The sequence below is a fragment of the Salmo salar genome, chromosome ssa20, assembly GCF_905237065.1.
Source record: "Salmo salar chromosome ssa20, Ssal_v3.1, whole genome shotgun sequence".
NCBI classification, from domain to species: Eukaryota; Metazoa; Chordata; class Actinopteri; order Salmoniformes; family Salmonidae; genus Salmo; species Salmo salar.
Window position 1 is genome coordinate 79698180 of NC_059461.1, and position 18789 is coordinate 79716968.

Genomic DNA, 18789 nt, shown 5'->3' on the forward strand with positions numbered 1-18789 from the left:
CTAAATGGGAAAAAGCTTACCAGATAGAGCAAAGCTAAGAGTCTGCAAAATATTCCTGCTTGTATGACTGTGGGTTATCCTGCCCAGAAATCAGCCCAAAACAAAGAGTCTGCTAAATATTCCTGCTTGTATGACTGTGGGTTATCCTGCCCAGAAATCAGCCCAAAACAGAAATGAAATAGGGCATGGCCTAGATTAGTACAATGTCTTCAGTTCTCACACTAAGAAACGTGATATTAGGTTTATTCCTGTGTGGTGCAATCTATCATGAGGAAGCACACAAGAGTGCATGTGTGTGTTTATTTCCAGCTTGCTCTCCCATTTGCTGCACAAGGCAACTCGTAGTATTACAATACTAGGCATTAGGCAAGACCTACCCCGATTGGCCCATGCAGAGTGCAACTTACAGGCATGAGTCAGCATAGCATAGCACAGCACAGGACAAGGCAGCCAGGCGCTTCTCTGGCATGGAATACTGCTGCAGATTTATTTATGACAAAGACTTAATTAAGGCAGCAAGGGCTGAACAGAAAATGGCAACAAAGCCAGAAAAGTGAAGCTGTGGAATTGCACTCTATCAAGCAGCCTAGCTGTAGGCAACTACAGAAAAGTGGTCAACTGTTAAACTTGTTTGGATCCACAAAAGTCACTATACCCCGACCGGTCAAGATCTAGAGCAAGCCAGCCAGAGGCTATGACAGGTGGCCATTGTGGAATCAATTCTATAATACCCAGGCATATCAACAAGCACCACAGCTGACACCCTGTGAGGATGATGGCACATCCTCACCTAAAGACTCATACATTCCCCATTGTGTGTGTGTGTGAGACTGTTCATGTTTATTTGTTAAAGCGCCCAGTTTTGCAGTCATTTTTCATATCCTACCAGTCAAACGTATATTCTGCTACAGTTGTGTGTAATTATATGTGAGAAATGTGTTGAGTCAGGATTGGCGAATAAGATAATTGTAGCCACTCCCACCCATTTAAGTTGATTGAATACAGGTATATGTGGTTCTGAGAGGCAGTGAGAGTAGTTGAAAGCAAGAATAGAGAACATGTTATGCTCTTACCTTTTCATCCTTGTTTTAGCTCAAATCCTGATGTTAACCATAGATGTATACAACAATCTATTTTTCAAATAAATGCTCAATTTTGGAGTAAAACTGTTCCTAACTTCAAGAAGCCTTTATGTGCAGGAGGGTACGGCCAACTTAGTTACACACCCTCCCACTCTACTGGGAACTCCAACAAGAAAATAAAGAAATTAATCAAAAAGTGTAAGTAGGCTACAACAAGCTGCTAATCCATCAACTGATGTTCTGTCAGGTTGTCCATAGCTGCTTGTTAAGACATGTTAACATTCTTTGGCTGTAAAGCCTTCTCTTCAACACATACAGGCAGCAGCATATGGCACAAAAATGTGCCACTGCACTGCAGCAGAAAGTGGGGTGGAGCATTTCTGATCAAAAACAGTATTTCCTCTGCCATAACTAGGCTCTACAACTGCAATGGAAGGCACCGAATCTCAAACATCTATAGTGGCAGCTTGACTAAAGTCACACCCCTATCGGTCCCCATTTCAGGTGCAATGAGTATCCTATCTGAGCAATCTTGTGCTCGCGTACAGCCTTTAGCAAACAGAGTAACCGAAGCTAATAGGCCTACTACTTAGACAATAACAATGCAGCTCTAAATGAAAGCCTCCTGGCTAATATGGCTCCAGATTACCAAATAACAAAGCCTTTTCAGGTCAACCTGTTCTTTAATTCAACAATCTAACAGCATAAATCTTGCTGGGGGGTCCAAATCAACCCACGTAAGTCAGTATGCTGAACACAGCTAGCCTATTAGATACAAGTTTAAGTCTAAAACCCAAGGGTGTGGTGGTGCTGGTTAAAAAGTAACTTTTTGGGCTGTTGTTTTTTGTGCATTTGAAAATACCAGAGTGTCTACATTCCAGAAGTGCAACCCAGTACTTCTTCAGCAAACACGGCCATATTGAAAAACGAATGACGTTTATCACCTGCAGCTCTCACACCCCCTCTTCCTCATTTGGTTTGCAAACAAGATGGATATTAAATATTTACATACTAGACTACCTTTTCAAAGAGGTTTAAGTTATCTAACCCTCTGTGTATTCACTTGTAGAAGACTGAACACACACTTGCCCTCTGCACCACTCCACTGGTGTAATCACTGCTTCCGTCCTGACTCGAGGATGCCCAACCAGGCTTACTGTAGCAGGCAGTAGTCAACCCTCTCCAGGCCCCGAGTCTCTTCATCACACAACCCTCTCCAGGCCCCGAGTCTCTTCATCACACAAATGCCACAAGCTAGTTAAACTGTTTCTGAGCACAGACAATAGCCTATACATTATGTATGTGGGTAGCTAGGCAACGTTCACTGAATGTCTCACCACCAACAGGTCCAGCAGACCACTACAACAGTCTTCAATGTTTTACCCCAAATAAAATCTTTATTGGAGATGGGTGACTGTGACAGCCAACATGTATCACTCCATGACTGGGCCTGTCCAATTCAGCTGAAGCCTTTACACAGTCTGGCCTCATTGCATGACGTCAAATCAAAAGACCTCTCAAGTAGAGGCACAATTACTGTAAGTGGTATAGAATAGGCTAACTTTCAAAAGTCATGGCCGAGAGTTGTCTTCAAAGCTATTGTTATACATTTCTAAATGTCTCCATTTTTTAGGAATAGGCCTACAATAGTTAAGGGCTCCTTGGACAGGAAGCATAGCACTACATGATAAACTACAAATGCCACAAGTTCAACATCAACACTGTTCATGTGCAATCATAGGAGCCCTGTATAAACAGTGATGATAAAATGATGGGCAGGCACCCAATTCACCCACAGCTGTATAAATATGATATGACTTTATTATACATACGCGCCCAAAATGGAACAGAAGAGGAGACTGGTTTGGTCTAAAACTAACAATGAATAGGCTAGGTGGAGCATACTACTGTAGCCGACATGAGGCTTAGACACCTATATGATGCTCCTTACATTTTGCTAAGTCCCAAACATCTTCAGTGTCACTTTGTTTAGTTGAAATAACTTATGACAATAGTTTCACACATTCCACCTTGGAATTACATTGAATGCTGTGGCAAAACTAGTGACGATGAGTAAAATACATTTTTGACTGACTTGTCAAATCGACAAGAAAAAAAACACTACCAAGATGCACGACTCCCTGACGTGACTGTGCCCTGACCACCCGAGGACAGAGCTTAATGGAGAATGCATACCCTAACTATTCTCAGCATGGCTGCATTTAGAGCTGGCACAATTTCTTAATACAAAACTGGTACAGGAGATTCTAGTGCACTGATAATGCAACAAAAGTTGACAAGTGACCAATTTTGATCATTTTGTGTATTGTACTTGCAGGCGTGTCATAATGTTTGGACATTTCTCAATTATATTTACATACCTGACACACCATTATCAATATGATGGTGGTCTGAGCTGGCTTGGACCGTCCAACTTTCACTCAGGAGGCATAAGCATACAATCCACAAGGTCAAAGATTTGCTGAAATCCATAATGGAGGTTTGCTAGGAAGAGGGTGGAGAAGAAAAGTTTTTGTGACATCTCACATGTATAACGTTAGATACTGTACTAGCCTAGTGATTTAACTATGACTGAACTTCAGATTTCAAACCAATGACTTCAATTATTATTACAATCTAAAAGAACTAGCTAAAAAGTGTCAAATGAGAGCACATCGGAAACTTGACAAGCAAACTATCATCGGACAAGGAGGGTTGGTAGCCCATATCTGGGACATTAACTTGGCTAGTTACTCAGTATAGAAGTCACAGAGCCTGTACTATCTGCCGCCAGCCCCTAACAAAATGACCATAATACTACTAGCAAACAATTAACATGTTTAGCTATTTCAATAAAATCAGTACAAGACAATATTAGCTGGATATGGATCACAAGGAATCATAGTTAACAGCAAAAAATGGCTGGCTAACCAACCTTATCAAAACATAAATGAGTTTGACAGCCAGGCCTGAATAGCGATCATAATCGGGTCGGTTGTTTCATGATTTTCTAAGTAGGCATTCAATTGTAGTTATTTACCTTTCAAGACTTTTGCATTTGATGCTCTTATTACAACTCTCGTGGTTACAGTAGAATCAAAGGCACGTCATCAATCGTAGGTCCAAACTGTAAAGAGAAACCCCTCTGTACTCCATGGATAAAGAGCTAAATTAGTTGGCTAGCTGCATATGACAAATGATTTTCCGCTCTGTTTAGCCCGCTAATGGCAATCCAAGGCAAGGCCGAGGTGGTCGACTAACACAGACACTAGGATAAAGATAACTAAGTAACGTAATGGTTAGGGCCGCGTCTTCAGCTAGCTCACCAACGCACTTGCACAGCAGGCTTCAGATCATTGTCAGCAGCTAATCATAGCACACGAGCTATACACAATGACAGAACGCGAGCCAATCCGTCCTCTTACGTCAATTTACTGGATAAAATACACTCGAGTAAGGAGAAAAGTACTTATGATTGATTCAAACACAGAGCGGTTGTCATCCACTAACTACATGTCTGCTACAGCTGGTTCCCCCCCCCCCCTCACACTCAAAAAAGCTTAAACTCCTGGCTTTGGAGCTGACTCGTTCAATTCTCTGGACTGGGTTGCTTCACCTGTGAATCAAGCAATATTAGTGAATCACTTCCTGTCACGTGTTTTTAGTAATCCTTCAAAATAAGAGTACCGCCCTGTAAATGGTGTAAACGAATTATGAAGGTAAAAATATATTCACATAATACATCTTATATATATATATATATATATATGCATTGTTGTGGAAAAGTACCTAATTGTTATACTTGAGTAAACGTTTAAAAAAAAAACTTACTCAAGTAAAAGGGGGTGTCAATGTAAATTGTCCGGTGGCGATTTTTATTAATTGTTCAGCTTGGGGGTAGAAGCTGTTGAAGAGCCTTTTGGTCCTAGACTTGGCGCACCGGTACCACTTGCCGTGCGGTAGCAGAGAAAACGTTTAAGTAGTACTGTTTAAGTAATACATTTATATATATGTATATATATTATATACATATATATATATATATACACACACAGTACTACTTAAACGTTTTCTCTCTATATATATATATAGAGAGAGATACATATATATAGATACAAATAGCAGAGCAGGAGGGCTTTAATGCACTTTTCATGTTTTTGATTTTATTTAGTGCTACTACTTAAACGTTTTCTCTCTCTCTCTCTCTCTCTCTCTATATATATATATATATATATATATATATATTTATATATAAATATATAAGAAATTCATTCCGACCATTGAATCCTACATTTGTACCAATATCAACACGTAACTTTTTTTATTTTTAAGGAAATCGCATTGGCCTTATGTTGCTAGCTGCTGCTCATGCTGGCTTCAAACACATATTAGTTCGGATGTGTTTGAGCCATAGAGATAGATAGAGAGCTCTAGTGCCCAAAACTTGGTTTTAGCATGTGGGTGGGACTTTCGTATGAGATAAGGAAGGATCACATTATTCCATCCAGGTCACCAGGAGGGTTCAGCCAATGAATTATACTTGTGAGGAAACCATAACTGCAGGTGGCAGTATTTCGCCAACCTTGGCCTTATATTTGTTCAAACAAAACACTATAGACGGCAGTGTGCACCCTTTCAGTTTGTTTGCCAACTTAGAAGTTGTAAAATAAGAACACTTACTACTTCAAAATGGATATGGCCTCAATGGCAGTGCCTGTGCTCCCAAAGATGCCATATAAGAACAGATACAATGATGCGATGTCTGTCTAAGTCTATGGTTAGTGCAGTCATGATGAGCAGCGCATTGGATCCAAGGTCACGACTACAGGAAGGTCGTTTTAACGATAGCTGGAAGACTGCTGCCTATGCTGTTCACTTCTTCAATCTGATTCTGATATTATACTTCAACCTAAAGGTGTGTGGATGTAGGCTATTACAACATACGAACGGTGGAGCTCATTGACTCATCAGTTCCTCACAACTAAGCTCAAGCATGCCACCTTGAGGCTGTGGGCTACACAACGCTAACAGTAAAACAGGAGGGGAGACATGATTTTATGGGGAGGCATACCATCAGAAGGGGGGGTACATCTTCTGATGGTCTTAATGCCCGCATCAGAACAAATCTGAGCCTAACGGGGATAGCCAGTAGGCATTATCATGCTAAATCCCAACTTTTTATAATAAAGGTGTATCATACACCTTGATCTGATAATATATCATAAATGAGACATCCTCGAATTCTAAGTTTAAAGGCCCAATGCAACCATATATATATCAATATAAAATAATTTCTGGGTAACAATTAAGCACCTTACTGTAATAGTTTACCATAAAAATGTACAAAAAATAGCTTTTTAGCAACAAAAAAATTCTCAAGCAAGGTTTTGCTAGGACCGTCTGGGAGTGGTCTGAAAACTGAAAACTAGCTGTTATTGGCAGAGAGGTTCGGAACTCTCTGTTATTTGTCTATTAACCAATTTACAGACTGGTGATGTCACCATTCAAGTAGAAATCCCCACCCATGCAAACCTGCTGATTAGAAGGTCCTGTGTAGATTGTATTTTCAACCAGGAACTACATCAGGAATAACACTGATAAAAAAAATCACACGTTTGCAGTGTTAGTTTCATCAGCTGTTGTAAAAGATAATAAAAAACACAGAAAAAACTAATTTTGACTGCAATGGGCCTCTAACGACTATGTGGTTTTTCCTATTCTGTACATTTGAATGTCAAATAAGGTAATTCATTGGGTAACAATTGTATGTAAAAATGCTGTTTAATATTCTACCAGCAACGTCTATTTAAAACAATAGCTCAGGCTGTCATGGCGAGAAGACAAACTTCCTCACAGTGCTATTATTGCTCGAGCGGCTTCCTCTTCAGCGAACACTCACACTTCCTCCACTACAGCAACACTTTGCTTGACTGCTTTGACGCTCTCGGACAGATTGTAGGCTATATGTTCATACAAACCCTGCCACTGAAGATAGTATGTTTGGTGAGTCTGACTTGTTTTTAACCTTTGCATATTTTTTATGTGCTACTACTGTATAAGAGATATGTAGGCTGAGAACACAATCGTATGGAAGCACTTGAGTGACGCAACATAAAGTGAGGTAGCCTACTGCTGTTATAATTTTGGAAGGCGCTATTCTATATCAAAACACTAAAGGCCTACCATAGGCAAGCGGTGTTAAAATACACTATTGTAATACTTATTTGTGACAGTTATTTTGTGTTTCATTTAGCCCGCTCAAAGTTATAACTGTCTCTAGTGATTATATTTGGCTCTTTTTCTATGAAATGATGATGATGATGGTGAAGAACATTTACTGTAATTCATGTTGAAATATTTTCTAATTTCAGGGGTACTATTATGCCCTATTTACGCATAGCGCTTTTTTAAATTGTAGCCTAATAATCTAGGTGAATTATATTAGAAAAATATGTGATCAGAACACTATGGCCTTGTTGATGGCCTACACTGTGAAATGCACCTATCATAGATATTCAGTGGATAGGCCAATGGTATGTGGCAGTGGTGATATGAATACAAAGGTTTATTGGATTTGATATAATATCCCCAGTCAGTGTGCAGAGCAGTACATTTCAGTGCTCCCAGTCTCAGGTCCCTGTAGGCTGGGTTGAGCTATATTCACATTTTCTCCAACATTCTCAGAGAGTAGTGGGAAGAGTCCAGCTCTCCTCTCTCACAATGAATTACAATTACTGCATGTATTTCATACTATCCAGTCTCCACCCATATTTTGTAGTTTCGGTTTTCTCACTTGAATTCATGGGGAACACTTGAATTCATACTGTAACTATAAATTAAGTAGGCCCACAGATAAACATTATTTTCAAGTCGAAATGAAAGACAATAGATCAACAAAGACGGATATGGGTAGAAAGTGTCAAACTGTACTGTGATATCTAGGGTGTGAAAGTGATGTACGTATCTGATAAAGTGTCAGAGCAATTTAAACCACAAACCTTACTTTTCAACAGTTTACATTTGTTGGGCCCTAGCCAGTGTCTCTTTTGGTGTAAAGTGCATCTGAACATTGTAGCATAAAGTGCATTTCTCCCTGTGTTTCTCATGTCCAGGTGTCTGAGACAGTGAAGGGGCCAGAATGCAGAGCATCAAGTGTGTGGTGGTAGGAGACGGTGCAGTGGGGAAGACCTGCCTACTCATCTCCTACACCACCAACGCCTTCCCCAAGGAGTACATCCCCACTGTGTTTGACAACTACAGCGCCCAGGTGACTGTGGACAGCAGGACTATTAGCCTCAACCTGTGGGACACAGCAGGCCAGGAGGAGTACGACCGCCTGCGCACCCTCTCCTACCCCCAGACCAACGTGTTTGTCATCTGCTTCTCCATTGCCAGCCCCCCCTCCTTTGAGAACATCAAGCACAAGTGGCACCCAGAGGTCACCCACCACTGTCCCAATACACCCATTCTGCTGGTGGGCACCAAGAAGGACCTGCGTAATGACCCAGAGGTGTTGAAGAAGCTTAAGGATCAGAACCAGACAACCATCACCCAACAGCAGGGCACTGCCTTGGCCAGGCAGATCCAAGCCATCAAGTACCTCGAATGCTCTGCCCTCAACCAAGATGGAATCAAAGAAGTGTTCGCTGAGGGTGTGCGAGCCTTTCTCAACCCACAACCTGTCGCCACCAAGAAACCTTGTGTGCTATTGTAAAGGCAGTAGGAAACCCTGTATGCTATTATAAAGGCAGTAGGAAACCCTGTGTGCTATTATTAAGGCAGTAGGAAACCCTGTGTGCTATTATAAAGGCAGTAGGAAACCCTGTGTGCTATTATAAAGGCAGTAGGAAACCCTGTGCGCTATTGTAAAGGCAGTAGGAAACCCTGTGTGCTATTGTAAAGGCAGTAGGAAACCCTGTGTGCTATTGTAAAGGCAGTAGGAAACCCTGTGTGCTATTGTAAAGGCAGTAGGAAACCCTGTGTGCTATTGTAAAGGCAGTAGGAAACCCTATGTGCTATTGTAAAGGCAGTAGAGATACTATCACAGATACATATCCAATAGAACAATATTAATTTAATGTGTGTAAACCATTGGAATTGATTTTATCGTGAAATATGTTTTTGTTGTACTGCCAATAACACACTGCGATATCAAAACTTCATTAAGAAAAAAGGGGATCTTTGAGGCATTGGCTCAAGATGCATGCTTCAAAACTGACCCAATGTTAGGTAGGCGAGAAGGGCCTTGCTCAAACTTTGTCTGTCAGAATCTTTTATTTTGTATATCCATTATTTTACCCTCTTCCTTTAAAGCAATTGACAAACAAAACCTGAGACTTGATGGGAGATACATTCTCTCATTTATCTGTGTTCGAATAATTGTCAAATTTGGACATGTATGGCCTTTACAAAAATAATTAAATAATGCACGTGTAAAAAGATGATATCAGGAATTTAATTTACTGCAGTGGGCGAAAACAGGATCACACAGTGTTTCTTGGTAGTCTTAAACCAATCTACTTTCAAACATAAGTATAGACCTCACAAATACAGTATGGTTATGGGCTTAACAAAAGAAGACACCTGTACCATGGCAGATATAGAGTTGAAATGTATTACATTTTGAGTTTGCTTCCCAATATTACATTTTATATACATCACAGAAGACTGAATATAACAAAACCGTTTGACATAGAAACACTGGATTTTCGGCTGCTTTTTAAAAATAATGGCAACTTTAAAAAAAAAGAATGTTTATTAATTATGAAAAATATTTATATCATTCCTCCCATGAAGCCACTATGTCATTTGACTGCAGGAAAGGGCTACATACCAATTCTCCCATTATATTTGTTTTACAATGTACTGTATAGTGGGTTTAAAACATACTTTTTTTGTAAGCTAACATAGAAGAAGGTTTTTCTACACCATCATTTTTTTTGTGTGCTGTGTGTGACTATCAAGCCACCAAGATAGTGCTTGTCTACTCTGTCTGATTATGTTGAATACTGGACACAAAAGAGGAAATGCAGAGAGGTCTTTGATAAGAAATGCATAGGCTGATTTTCCTATTGCGGTCATTAGTCAGTGTGTGTTTGAGAGAGAGAGAGAGAGAGAGAGAGAGATCAAAAAAGGGAACCTGGTTGTAACTTCCCTCTGAAAGTCCATAGCTTGCCGTCTATTTTGTTATTTTGGGGTTCTGGTTGTTTTAAGATTGTGTAACTATGTTGAGAAGGCCTGGCCGTGACCCCACTCTCTGAGGGTTTCTCAGGGAGAGTTGGGATATGCAAAAAACACATTTCCAATTCACACATGCTTATTAATACAACATTTTACATGTGTGAAATAGGACAAATATAAGCACCCACCAAATGATTATTATTACATCTACTGTTATAAATGAGAGATGGAAATTGGGTACAAACTGTAGTGTAGATTAATGTGACATATCTTTATTCGTATCATAAGCAACAGCAAATAAATGTGTCTCAAATTGAAAGAAACAAACCCATTGATCAATGCATACAATTAAATTCATACTTCAAGAATACCAATACCTTTCCAAGGGAGGCATGGGATGTGATAGAACCAGCGTGCTGAACAACGATGAAGTCCCTGATTTGCCTGAGAATGATTTGGAAGTGAAATTATCCAGCTGGCTGTTACAGAGTTGTGAAAGATTTATTTCATGTGATGCCCAAACATCACTGTCCTCTCCCATACTTCAGGCCACTGGACTCATTTGACAGTGAAATAAGGCCTGTGCTCTGCATGCTGTGCTGGATAACAGACACTTCTTTGTGTGAGAACAGTAGAGGGACATACAGATAGATCTCCTTACTGTTTTAGTACAGTATATATTGTTACTGTATACAACACCCCAATCTACTAGTCTCTCTCTCTCTCTCTCTCTCTCACGCACACACCCCTCTCTCTCTCTCTCTCTCTCTCTCTCTCTCTCTCTCTCTCTCAATCTCTCTCTCTCTACAAATGAGGAAGAACACTTATTTGTAACTTCCTTAATTTAGGTTGTGGACCTCACTGACTGACTGACTGACTCACTAAGCATGTAATGGTGGAACTCAACATTTCTGCAATAATTGTTTAATAAAGCTAAATGTTTACGCAAAATAAATCACTATTAGGCTATTATTACCTTTAAGATATCTCTCTCTGCCTATGAATATATACTGAACAAAAATATAAATGCAACATGAACTGAAATAAAAGATCCCAGAGAGGTTCCATATGCACAAAAAGCGTATTTCTCTCAAATGTTGTGAACAAATTTGTTTCCCTGTTAGTGAGAATTTCTCCTTTGGCAAGATAATCTATCCACTTGACAGGTGTGGCATATCAAGGATCTGATTAAACAGAATGATCATTACACAGGTGCATCTTGTGCTGGGGACAGTAAAAGGCCACTCCAAAATGTGCCTTTTTTAACACACGACACAATACCACAGATGTCTCAAGTTGAGGGAGTGTGCAATTGCCATGCTGACAGCAGAAATATCCACCAGAGCTGTTGCCAGAGAATTTAATGTTCAGTTCCCTACCATAAGCCGCCTCCAATGTCATTTTAGAGAATTTGGCAGTACTTCCAACTGGCCTGACAACCGTAGACGACGTGTAACCACTGTTGCGCCCCTGCCCAGTCATGTGAAATCCATAGATTAGGGCCTAATGAATTTATTTCAATTGACTGATTTCCTTATATGAACTGTAACTCAGTAAACTCATTGAAATTGTTGCATGTCGTGTTTATTTATTTTTTCAGTATACAATTTCATATTGGCATTTGTCCACAGTTCATGATGCAGGTAAAGTCCTTTCTACAAAGATCTGAAGACACTCTTCAGATCACATCATTGGCAACAGTCAGCATTTGTGACCCGTTTCAAAAAGCTAGATGTATATCGCATGTAACTACTTCACAGGAGAGGCATAAAAATAAAATCTCTGAAATTTCACAAGTGACAAGTAATAGACATGTGAGCATGACTACATATGCACATACTCATAAGTCAAGGTGATCAAGTCGAAGTGGCCCCACTGTCCCAAATCATAGAGCACTCTAAGTATGTCATTTATTATACAGTATGTTAAATATCAACATTATCAAAGTGTTGGTACAGTGGGGTTCAATTATAGGTTGCAGTCCAGATAAATAAAGTTATTATTTACAGTTATGACATCCACCATCATGTAAATACATGGGAGAAGGTGCTCTCTTCCTGCTCCTCCTCCTCAGTAACAGTGTCATCTCTGCTAGGTGTGTCCTGAGTGGTTGAACCCCTGTCACCTGACCCTCTGTTGCCCAGTCTGAAGTATTTACCCTCCTCTGGGAGATGACCACCATCTCTCTGCTCTTAAAGTCCCAGAAGGCTGTTAGGTGGAAGGCCATGTTGGAGAACACCACACAATACTTGAAGAGGGGGAAAAAAGTGTAGCCTGTAGAGGTTAGGAAAGACAGGAGACTAACACTTTAACAAAAACATATAAAAGGAAAACAGACTTTTGTATCTAATGATTATTAAATAATCTTTGTCAAGAAATTGGATGATGTTTGAAGGAAACCAGTTCAAAGTATGATCACCAAAGTATGATCATAAAGTTACTGGCCCCCTCCCCATGTCAAACACTTGGATTCATTATTAAGGGAAAAAGGTGACATCACCTTACCTCTCATTTTAATACACCAATGGTAACATGATATTCTGTTACCTAATTTAAAAAATGACCGCCTTGTAACCAACATCGGAGAAGGTGTGTTTGCAGAGGGGCGTGGTTTATATAGCTAGATAACTAGTCTACTGGTGCCAAAATGTGACTGTAGAATGTCAGCAAATATAATTAAAAGTTTACCCTATTCATCTATGGCAAAGGTACTTATATGCTTCCCATTTCATCTGTGTTTGATGTTAGCTATAGTGGCTAGCCAGGTCTTCATCTGTGTCTGGTGTTAGCTATAGTGGCTAGCCAGGTCTTCATCTGTGTCTGGTGTTAGCTATAGTGGCTAGCCAGGTCTTCATCTGTGTCTGGTGTTAGCTATAGTGGCTAGCCAGGTCTTCATCTGTGTCTGGTGTTAGCTATAGTGGCTAGTCAGGTCTTCATCTGTGTCTGGTGTTAGCTATAGTGGCTAGCCAGGTCTTCATCTGTGTCTGGTGTTAGCTATAGTGGCTAGCCAGGTCTTCATCTGTGTCTGGTGTTAGCTATAGTGGCTAGCTAGGTCTTCATCTGTGTCTGGTGTTAGCTAGTTAGTGGCTAGCTAGGTCTTCATCTGTGTCTGGTGTTAGCTAGTTAGTGGCTAGCTAGGTCTTCCACCAGCCTGGAACAAAAGGGGGGGAAGGGTTGTTCAAAACCCTGACGCAGTTGTCAAATCAACACATCTGTCAGTGATGCTGTGAACCGCATCACAAGATACATGCCAAACTGTAGGCTCAAATAAAAAAAAAGGATGTGTGAGTTGCTTTGTGTATCACCAAATTTGCTTGAGAGGATTTTATTGCAACACTGTCCGCTGGATCCAAGTTGCTTGACATGGGTGTTTCAAAGAGCTCAGTTAAGGTGAGCTAATGAATATATAGTGCCTTTGGAAAGTATTCAGACCGCTTGACTTTTTCCACTGTTCACACCACTACCATCCAGAAGGCCAGGTCAGTACAGGTGCATCAAAGCTGGGACCGAGAGACTGAAAAACAGCTTATATCTCAAGGCCATCAGACTGCTAAACATCAATCACTAACTCAGAAGGTTGCTCCCTACATTGAGACCCAATAACTGGCCACTTTAATAAATGGATCACTAGTCACTTTAAACAATGCCACTTTAAACCATGCCACTTGAGTAATGTTTACATATCTTACATTACTCATATCATATGTATATACTGTATTTTATACCATCTATTGCACCTTGCCTATGCCGCTCGGCCATCGCTAATCCATATATTTAAATGTACATATTCTCATTCACCCCTTCAGATTTGTTTGTATTAGGTAGTTGTTGGGGAATTGTTCGATTACTTGTTAGATATTACTGCACTGTCGGAACTAGAAGCACAAGGATTTCACTACACTTGCATTAACATCTGCTATGTAACCAATACAATTTGATTTGATTTGACATTTTCTTGTACCCTTCCCCAGATCTGTGCCTCGACAAAATCCTGTCTCGGAGGTCTACAGACAATTCCTTCGACCTCATGGCTTAGTTTTTGCTCGACTTAACTACAGTGTAATTGTACTATGCGATTGTAATTTCCTACTTTATAACTTGAACAATTAAAACATTTAATTTAGCTAGTATGACTTGATGAGGAACACAATGAACCTGCTTAATTAAGCCTTCTGGGAAACTGTTGAGATGAGACATCAAGTAACACATTGCAGCTGCTGTAAAAACAGTTTCAGCCACATCCTTCCACAAATACTATTTATATTGCAGAGCACTTGCAGTATGTGTAACAAGCGACATGATTTACTGGTCCTACCCTAAAATGCCCACAGTAGGTTATCATGAAAAACGATTACAAGCTCCATATCAAACTATTATCCAACTGCAATTGCCAATACAATGTGTATGACATACAGTAGTGGCAGCCTAATACTTCTGTATGAGGCTTGTAATCTCCAAACGATATCCAGCAACCCTTATGGGTACCAGTCTTTTTAGCTAACATTCCACTCCTTGCCACCTTGCCACTACATGTAATTGGGGTGGTAGGGTGGTAGGGTAGCCTAGTGGTTAGAGCATTGGACTTTTGCATTGGTTGCAAGTTCAAATCCCCAAGCTGACAAAGCACAAATCTGTCATTCTGCCCCTGAACAGACAGTTAACCCACTGTTCCTAGGCTGTCATTGAAAATAATAATTTGTTCTTAACTGACTTGCCTAGTTAAATAAAGGAAAAATAAAAAATTGCTGGAGTCCACTAGTTAACAGAGCCACACATTCAAAATGTGTTATTTCATGAAAAGAAAAATATGCTTTTGGGTCTTAATTGTAAGGTTAGGGTTAGGCATACGGTTATCGGTGTGGTTAATGTCAAGGTTAGGTTTAAAATCATATTTAAGAAGAAAATAGTAGAATTATGACTTTGTGGCTGTGGTAACTAGTGACGACCAAGAGTGCGCAATGAAGCTGGATTTCAGCAGAGTTGCTTATTGTTCGTTGGTAATAACATTCATATTTTCCATGACAACATGTGGATCCTAGAAAAAATATAATTAATCAAAAACAAACATTTAGCTGTTAGCTAGGCAAGTGTTGGGATTTTGATGCTTAAAATCAAAGCAAATAGGTTTTGTGTTTGGAATTGCAGTATGTATTTAGTTTGAAAATTCAGACGTGAGCTAGCAACTTTTGAGACTGGTTTCGTCTGGACAAAACAAAAAACTACCAACATCTTCTTTGGAAAAAAAAAGTTATGAGTTCTAATATTTGCATTGGGGGATAGCTGTGAGGGTTATCAAACAGGATCCCCTCATCTGTTCACCTTGAACTCATTAATGATAGAATGTTCATATTTGAAGATGGCAGAAAAGACAATCTCTTTGGCAATAACAACGAGTGGCAAGGAGTGGAATGTTAGCTAAAGATACTGGTCCTCAGGCTCAGCAAGAATATTCTATATGCCATAAATATGTGTCAGTGTAAGAGTGCAAGCCAAGGGCGAGCACGGTTAATGTCTTTGTGCTTGCTACAATGTGTGTGTGTGCACGTTTCGTGAACATGACAGCCTACACTCCCAGTGAATTGTGTGTGGTGTGGAGGGGTGTGTTGGTCACAGCCCCAGACTGAGTCAGGAAACAGCTGTTCCTCCAGGACAGAGGCCCAGGTCCTGACAGGGTGAACACAGCCCGAGGCTTCTTCCAAGTCTGACTCAACAGGCCCTCAGTAACGCCCTGAACCACTGATCTGGTTGGGCTAAAAAGGCTGCTCTTTCTCCTAGAGTCCTAACACAGAATAACAGTGGTCCAAGTCCATCAACAATATAGTAAGAAACTGAAAATGAAAGATTCTATAAATAAGATTGTAATTTTGTTTTTAGCTAAAATGATTGACATGGCTAAATACAACAGATTGGCAGTAGTCTGTATCAGTGTGAGTGAAAGGAAAGAAAACAGGAAGCTTCTCAATTAGGTATGTCTGTCGTCTCTCTTCGACTCCTCCATCCTCCTCTCCTCCATGACCCGCAAACGGATAGGCAGTCGCCATGTTGAAGAGAGTGTCAATTCGTTAATAGGTGAACGGGAAGAGTTTGCTCCTCTCCTACAGTCGAGGATACTCATGTGTAGTGCAAAGTGTTTTGAAATCCGCCACACCCCTTGAATCAGCTGATGTTTTCTCAAAGAAGAAACAAACATTTAAAAATGATATACTTTTTACCGTTTTATCTGTAAAATGTCCCACACAACAATGCTAAATCATTTTTGGATTCCACCCCTGTAAATGTCATTTGCAAATGATGTGCTAGTGGAGAACTCCTTCCACAGTTTAATTTCATACAAGTGCATTTGTTTCCACGTTTCCTCCCCTCCTTGATTACCTTTGACTTTTCTCAAAAGGAGATGAGGCGAGGATGGAAGAGAAGACACGAGGAGTCGAGCAAAATCATTTGAGAATCTACCACAGCTTTGAATTGCACTTGACAATGCAGTTTCATTGGGCTGCAGCAGTTGGTTTTTACTCTAGAGGGCTCTAGTGTCAACTTTGTCGACATTAGAGACAATTAAGTCACCAAAAGCCCCTCTACTAACAGGAAACTGCATCATACCACCAAATGAGCACAACCTGCAATTTTAGAGTTAGTTCACTTTGTCATTCAGTTGAATGAACAACTAACTTCACTTTACATTTCTGTCTTTCATGCACTTTCTACATTTCCTGGTCAAGTACAGGGCTGAAGGGAAGGAACGATGCCTTACCTCAGGAATCAGTGACACTTATTTATAACCAGCCACAGTCGAGAAGTTAACACCATGTGGATAACTGGCAATGAACAGGACAAAACCTTCCTTGTGGACAACTATGGGACAAAGAAGGGCATAAAAGCTAAAACCATACAAGTACAACTGTATTAGTCATAACAGTCACTGATACAGGTTTTATGGTTTATAACTAGGGTCCATAGTTTTTCCTGGTCGGGCCATGTATCCGGAAAAACTCAGGGCCCTATTTATAACAGCAAGAAACAGGAATTCTGTCATTTTTTCAAAATCCTAATTGTATATCATGCAGCAAATGAATCCATGTAAATGAGCAGCATAGTATGTTGCAGGGCAGTGGTTCCTAACCTTTTTTGTTTACTGTTCCACCAACTAAATGTTGCTCTCTCCAGGGTACCCCTGAAGTACCCCCTCATGTGTAGGCCTATGGTCTCATGAGTTTTCTCAAGTACCTCCTGTGAATAAGCCCCCTGGTTGGGAACCACTCCTGTAGGGGAGGCCTTATGCCTACTTATTTTCAGCTGACTAATTGTCAAATGTCACTCACGGTACGTCTCATTGGATGACACGTAGGTGAGCAGCAGGAGGCCAAAGTTCTCAGTGATGGCACAGATAAAGTTGAGGCAGCTGAGCAGCCACTCTAGGAACCTTGTGGAGAAGAGGCCCTTATATATAGAAGTTAAAATATGCCACTGCCACCAGGAGCCTGGGAGCAGAGTGCAGGTAAATGCAGAAACGCCAGATATGGCACTCTGGGCTCAGGCTTATGGAGGCACTAGTGGAATGTAGATCATTGGGAAACTAAAACAAAAACAAAAAGAGGGGCAGACCATGTATTTGCATGCTATGTTTTTAATAACAGGGACATGATTGATTATCTTGCTAAAGAGTGTAAGTGGAGTCTTGAAAATGGAACAAGGAGGAGATGAAGATGCAGGTAATTACGCCAAGCAGTGGCAGACTGACGTGCCCACAACACAGGAGGTAAATGATTGCCTGATCAGAGGCTTGTCATGACCCAGGACATGTGGACCCTGCAGCATCCTAGACTGGGACATCAGGGCAATATTTATCACTAAATAATAAAACTGTGAGAATGTTTAGATATTAACAAAAATATTTATAATAATGAAATAGTCTAATAGTCTGCATTTAATAAATAGGGTTGAGAGTTTGACATGCTTCCTGCAAAATCATGCTGCTGTTTTCAGTGACAATAAGGCAGGACTTTATTTAAGTTTAATCAGAAACATGGATAAAAATGATCTGAATATGATTCCATACCTCCAATTTGTAGGCTACAGCTAGGTCAATTATTTCTAGCTCTTGCATTGTCAGAGAAAGAAATGGCTTTTGTTGGCTTGAAATTGGACTGTCACTACATACGCCTGTGCATCGTCGCATATAGGCTACTGACTATGTTCAGATGTATCTTGATGAGGTATTTCACAAGTTTGTAATGTGATCTCTAATTCATTCGCGTCTGTTTATGATCTCTTCAGCACAGCACATGAACACTGAGCATCAAGAACACGATGCAGAAAACGCGTTTAACCTGAATCTTCCCCCAGCAACCATATTATAAATATCTTCAATAATGTTTGAAAATAAATGTGGTATCAATGGAATGCGAAAGATGTATTGAAGAGATCGGATAATAATGTATTTCGACACCCGGAAGAGAAAGCAAAGTACTGAGGGGGTGGGAGGAGCCTATAACAACAAATCGTGGACATATCAAGAACCAGTCATATT

The 18789-nt window shown here is 40.2% G+C and overlaps 2 protein-coding genes and 1 pseudogene across 5 annotated transcripts in view; 1 reads left to right on the top strand and 2 right to left on the bottom strand.

Moving 5' to 3' along the window:
* stim1a (stromal interaction molecule 1a) overlaps positions 1–4713 on the bottom strand; it is a 46143-nt gene extending 41430 nt beyond the window's left edge. For 2 of the 3 annotated variants that reach the window (XM_014163418.2, XM_014163417.2), the window contains exons 1-2: positions 4123–4713; positions 3464–3587 (exon numbers count right to left, since the gene is read on the bottom strand). In XM_014163418.2, coding sequence (XP_014018893.1) covers positions 3464–3575 — 112 coding nt within the window. In that variant the 5' untranslated portion in view covers positions 3576–3587; positions 4123–4713. The remainder of the gene's footprint in view (positions 1–3463; positions 3588–4122) is intronic. The other variant, XM_014163419.2, reaches the window with a different exon arrangement.
* Positions 4714–6797: 2084 nt separating this feature from the next.
* Positions 6798–11217, top strand: rhog (Rho-related GTP-binding protein RhoG). Of its 2 annotated transcripts, NM_001141308.1 has the most exon segments (3): positions 6972–7085; positions 8195–8798; positions 9016–9516. In NM_001141308.1, a coding segment is annotated over 1 exon segment (576 nt). In that variant the 5' UTR covers positions 6972–7085; positions 8195–8220; the 3' UTR covers positions 8797–8798; positions 9016–9516.
* Positions 11218–17021: 5804 nt separating this feature from the next.
* Positions 17022–18077, bottom strand: LOC123729189 (post-GPI attachment to proteins factor 2-like; annotated as a pseudogene).
* Between the last annotated feature and the right edge of the window lie 712 nt (positions 18078–18789).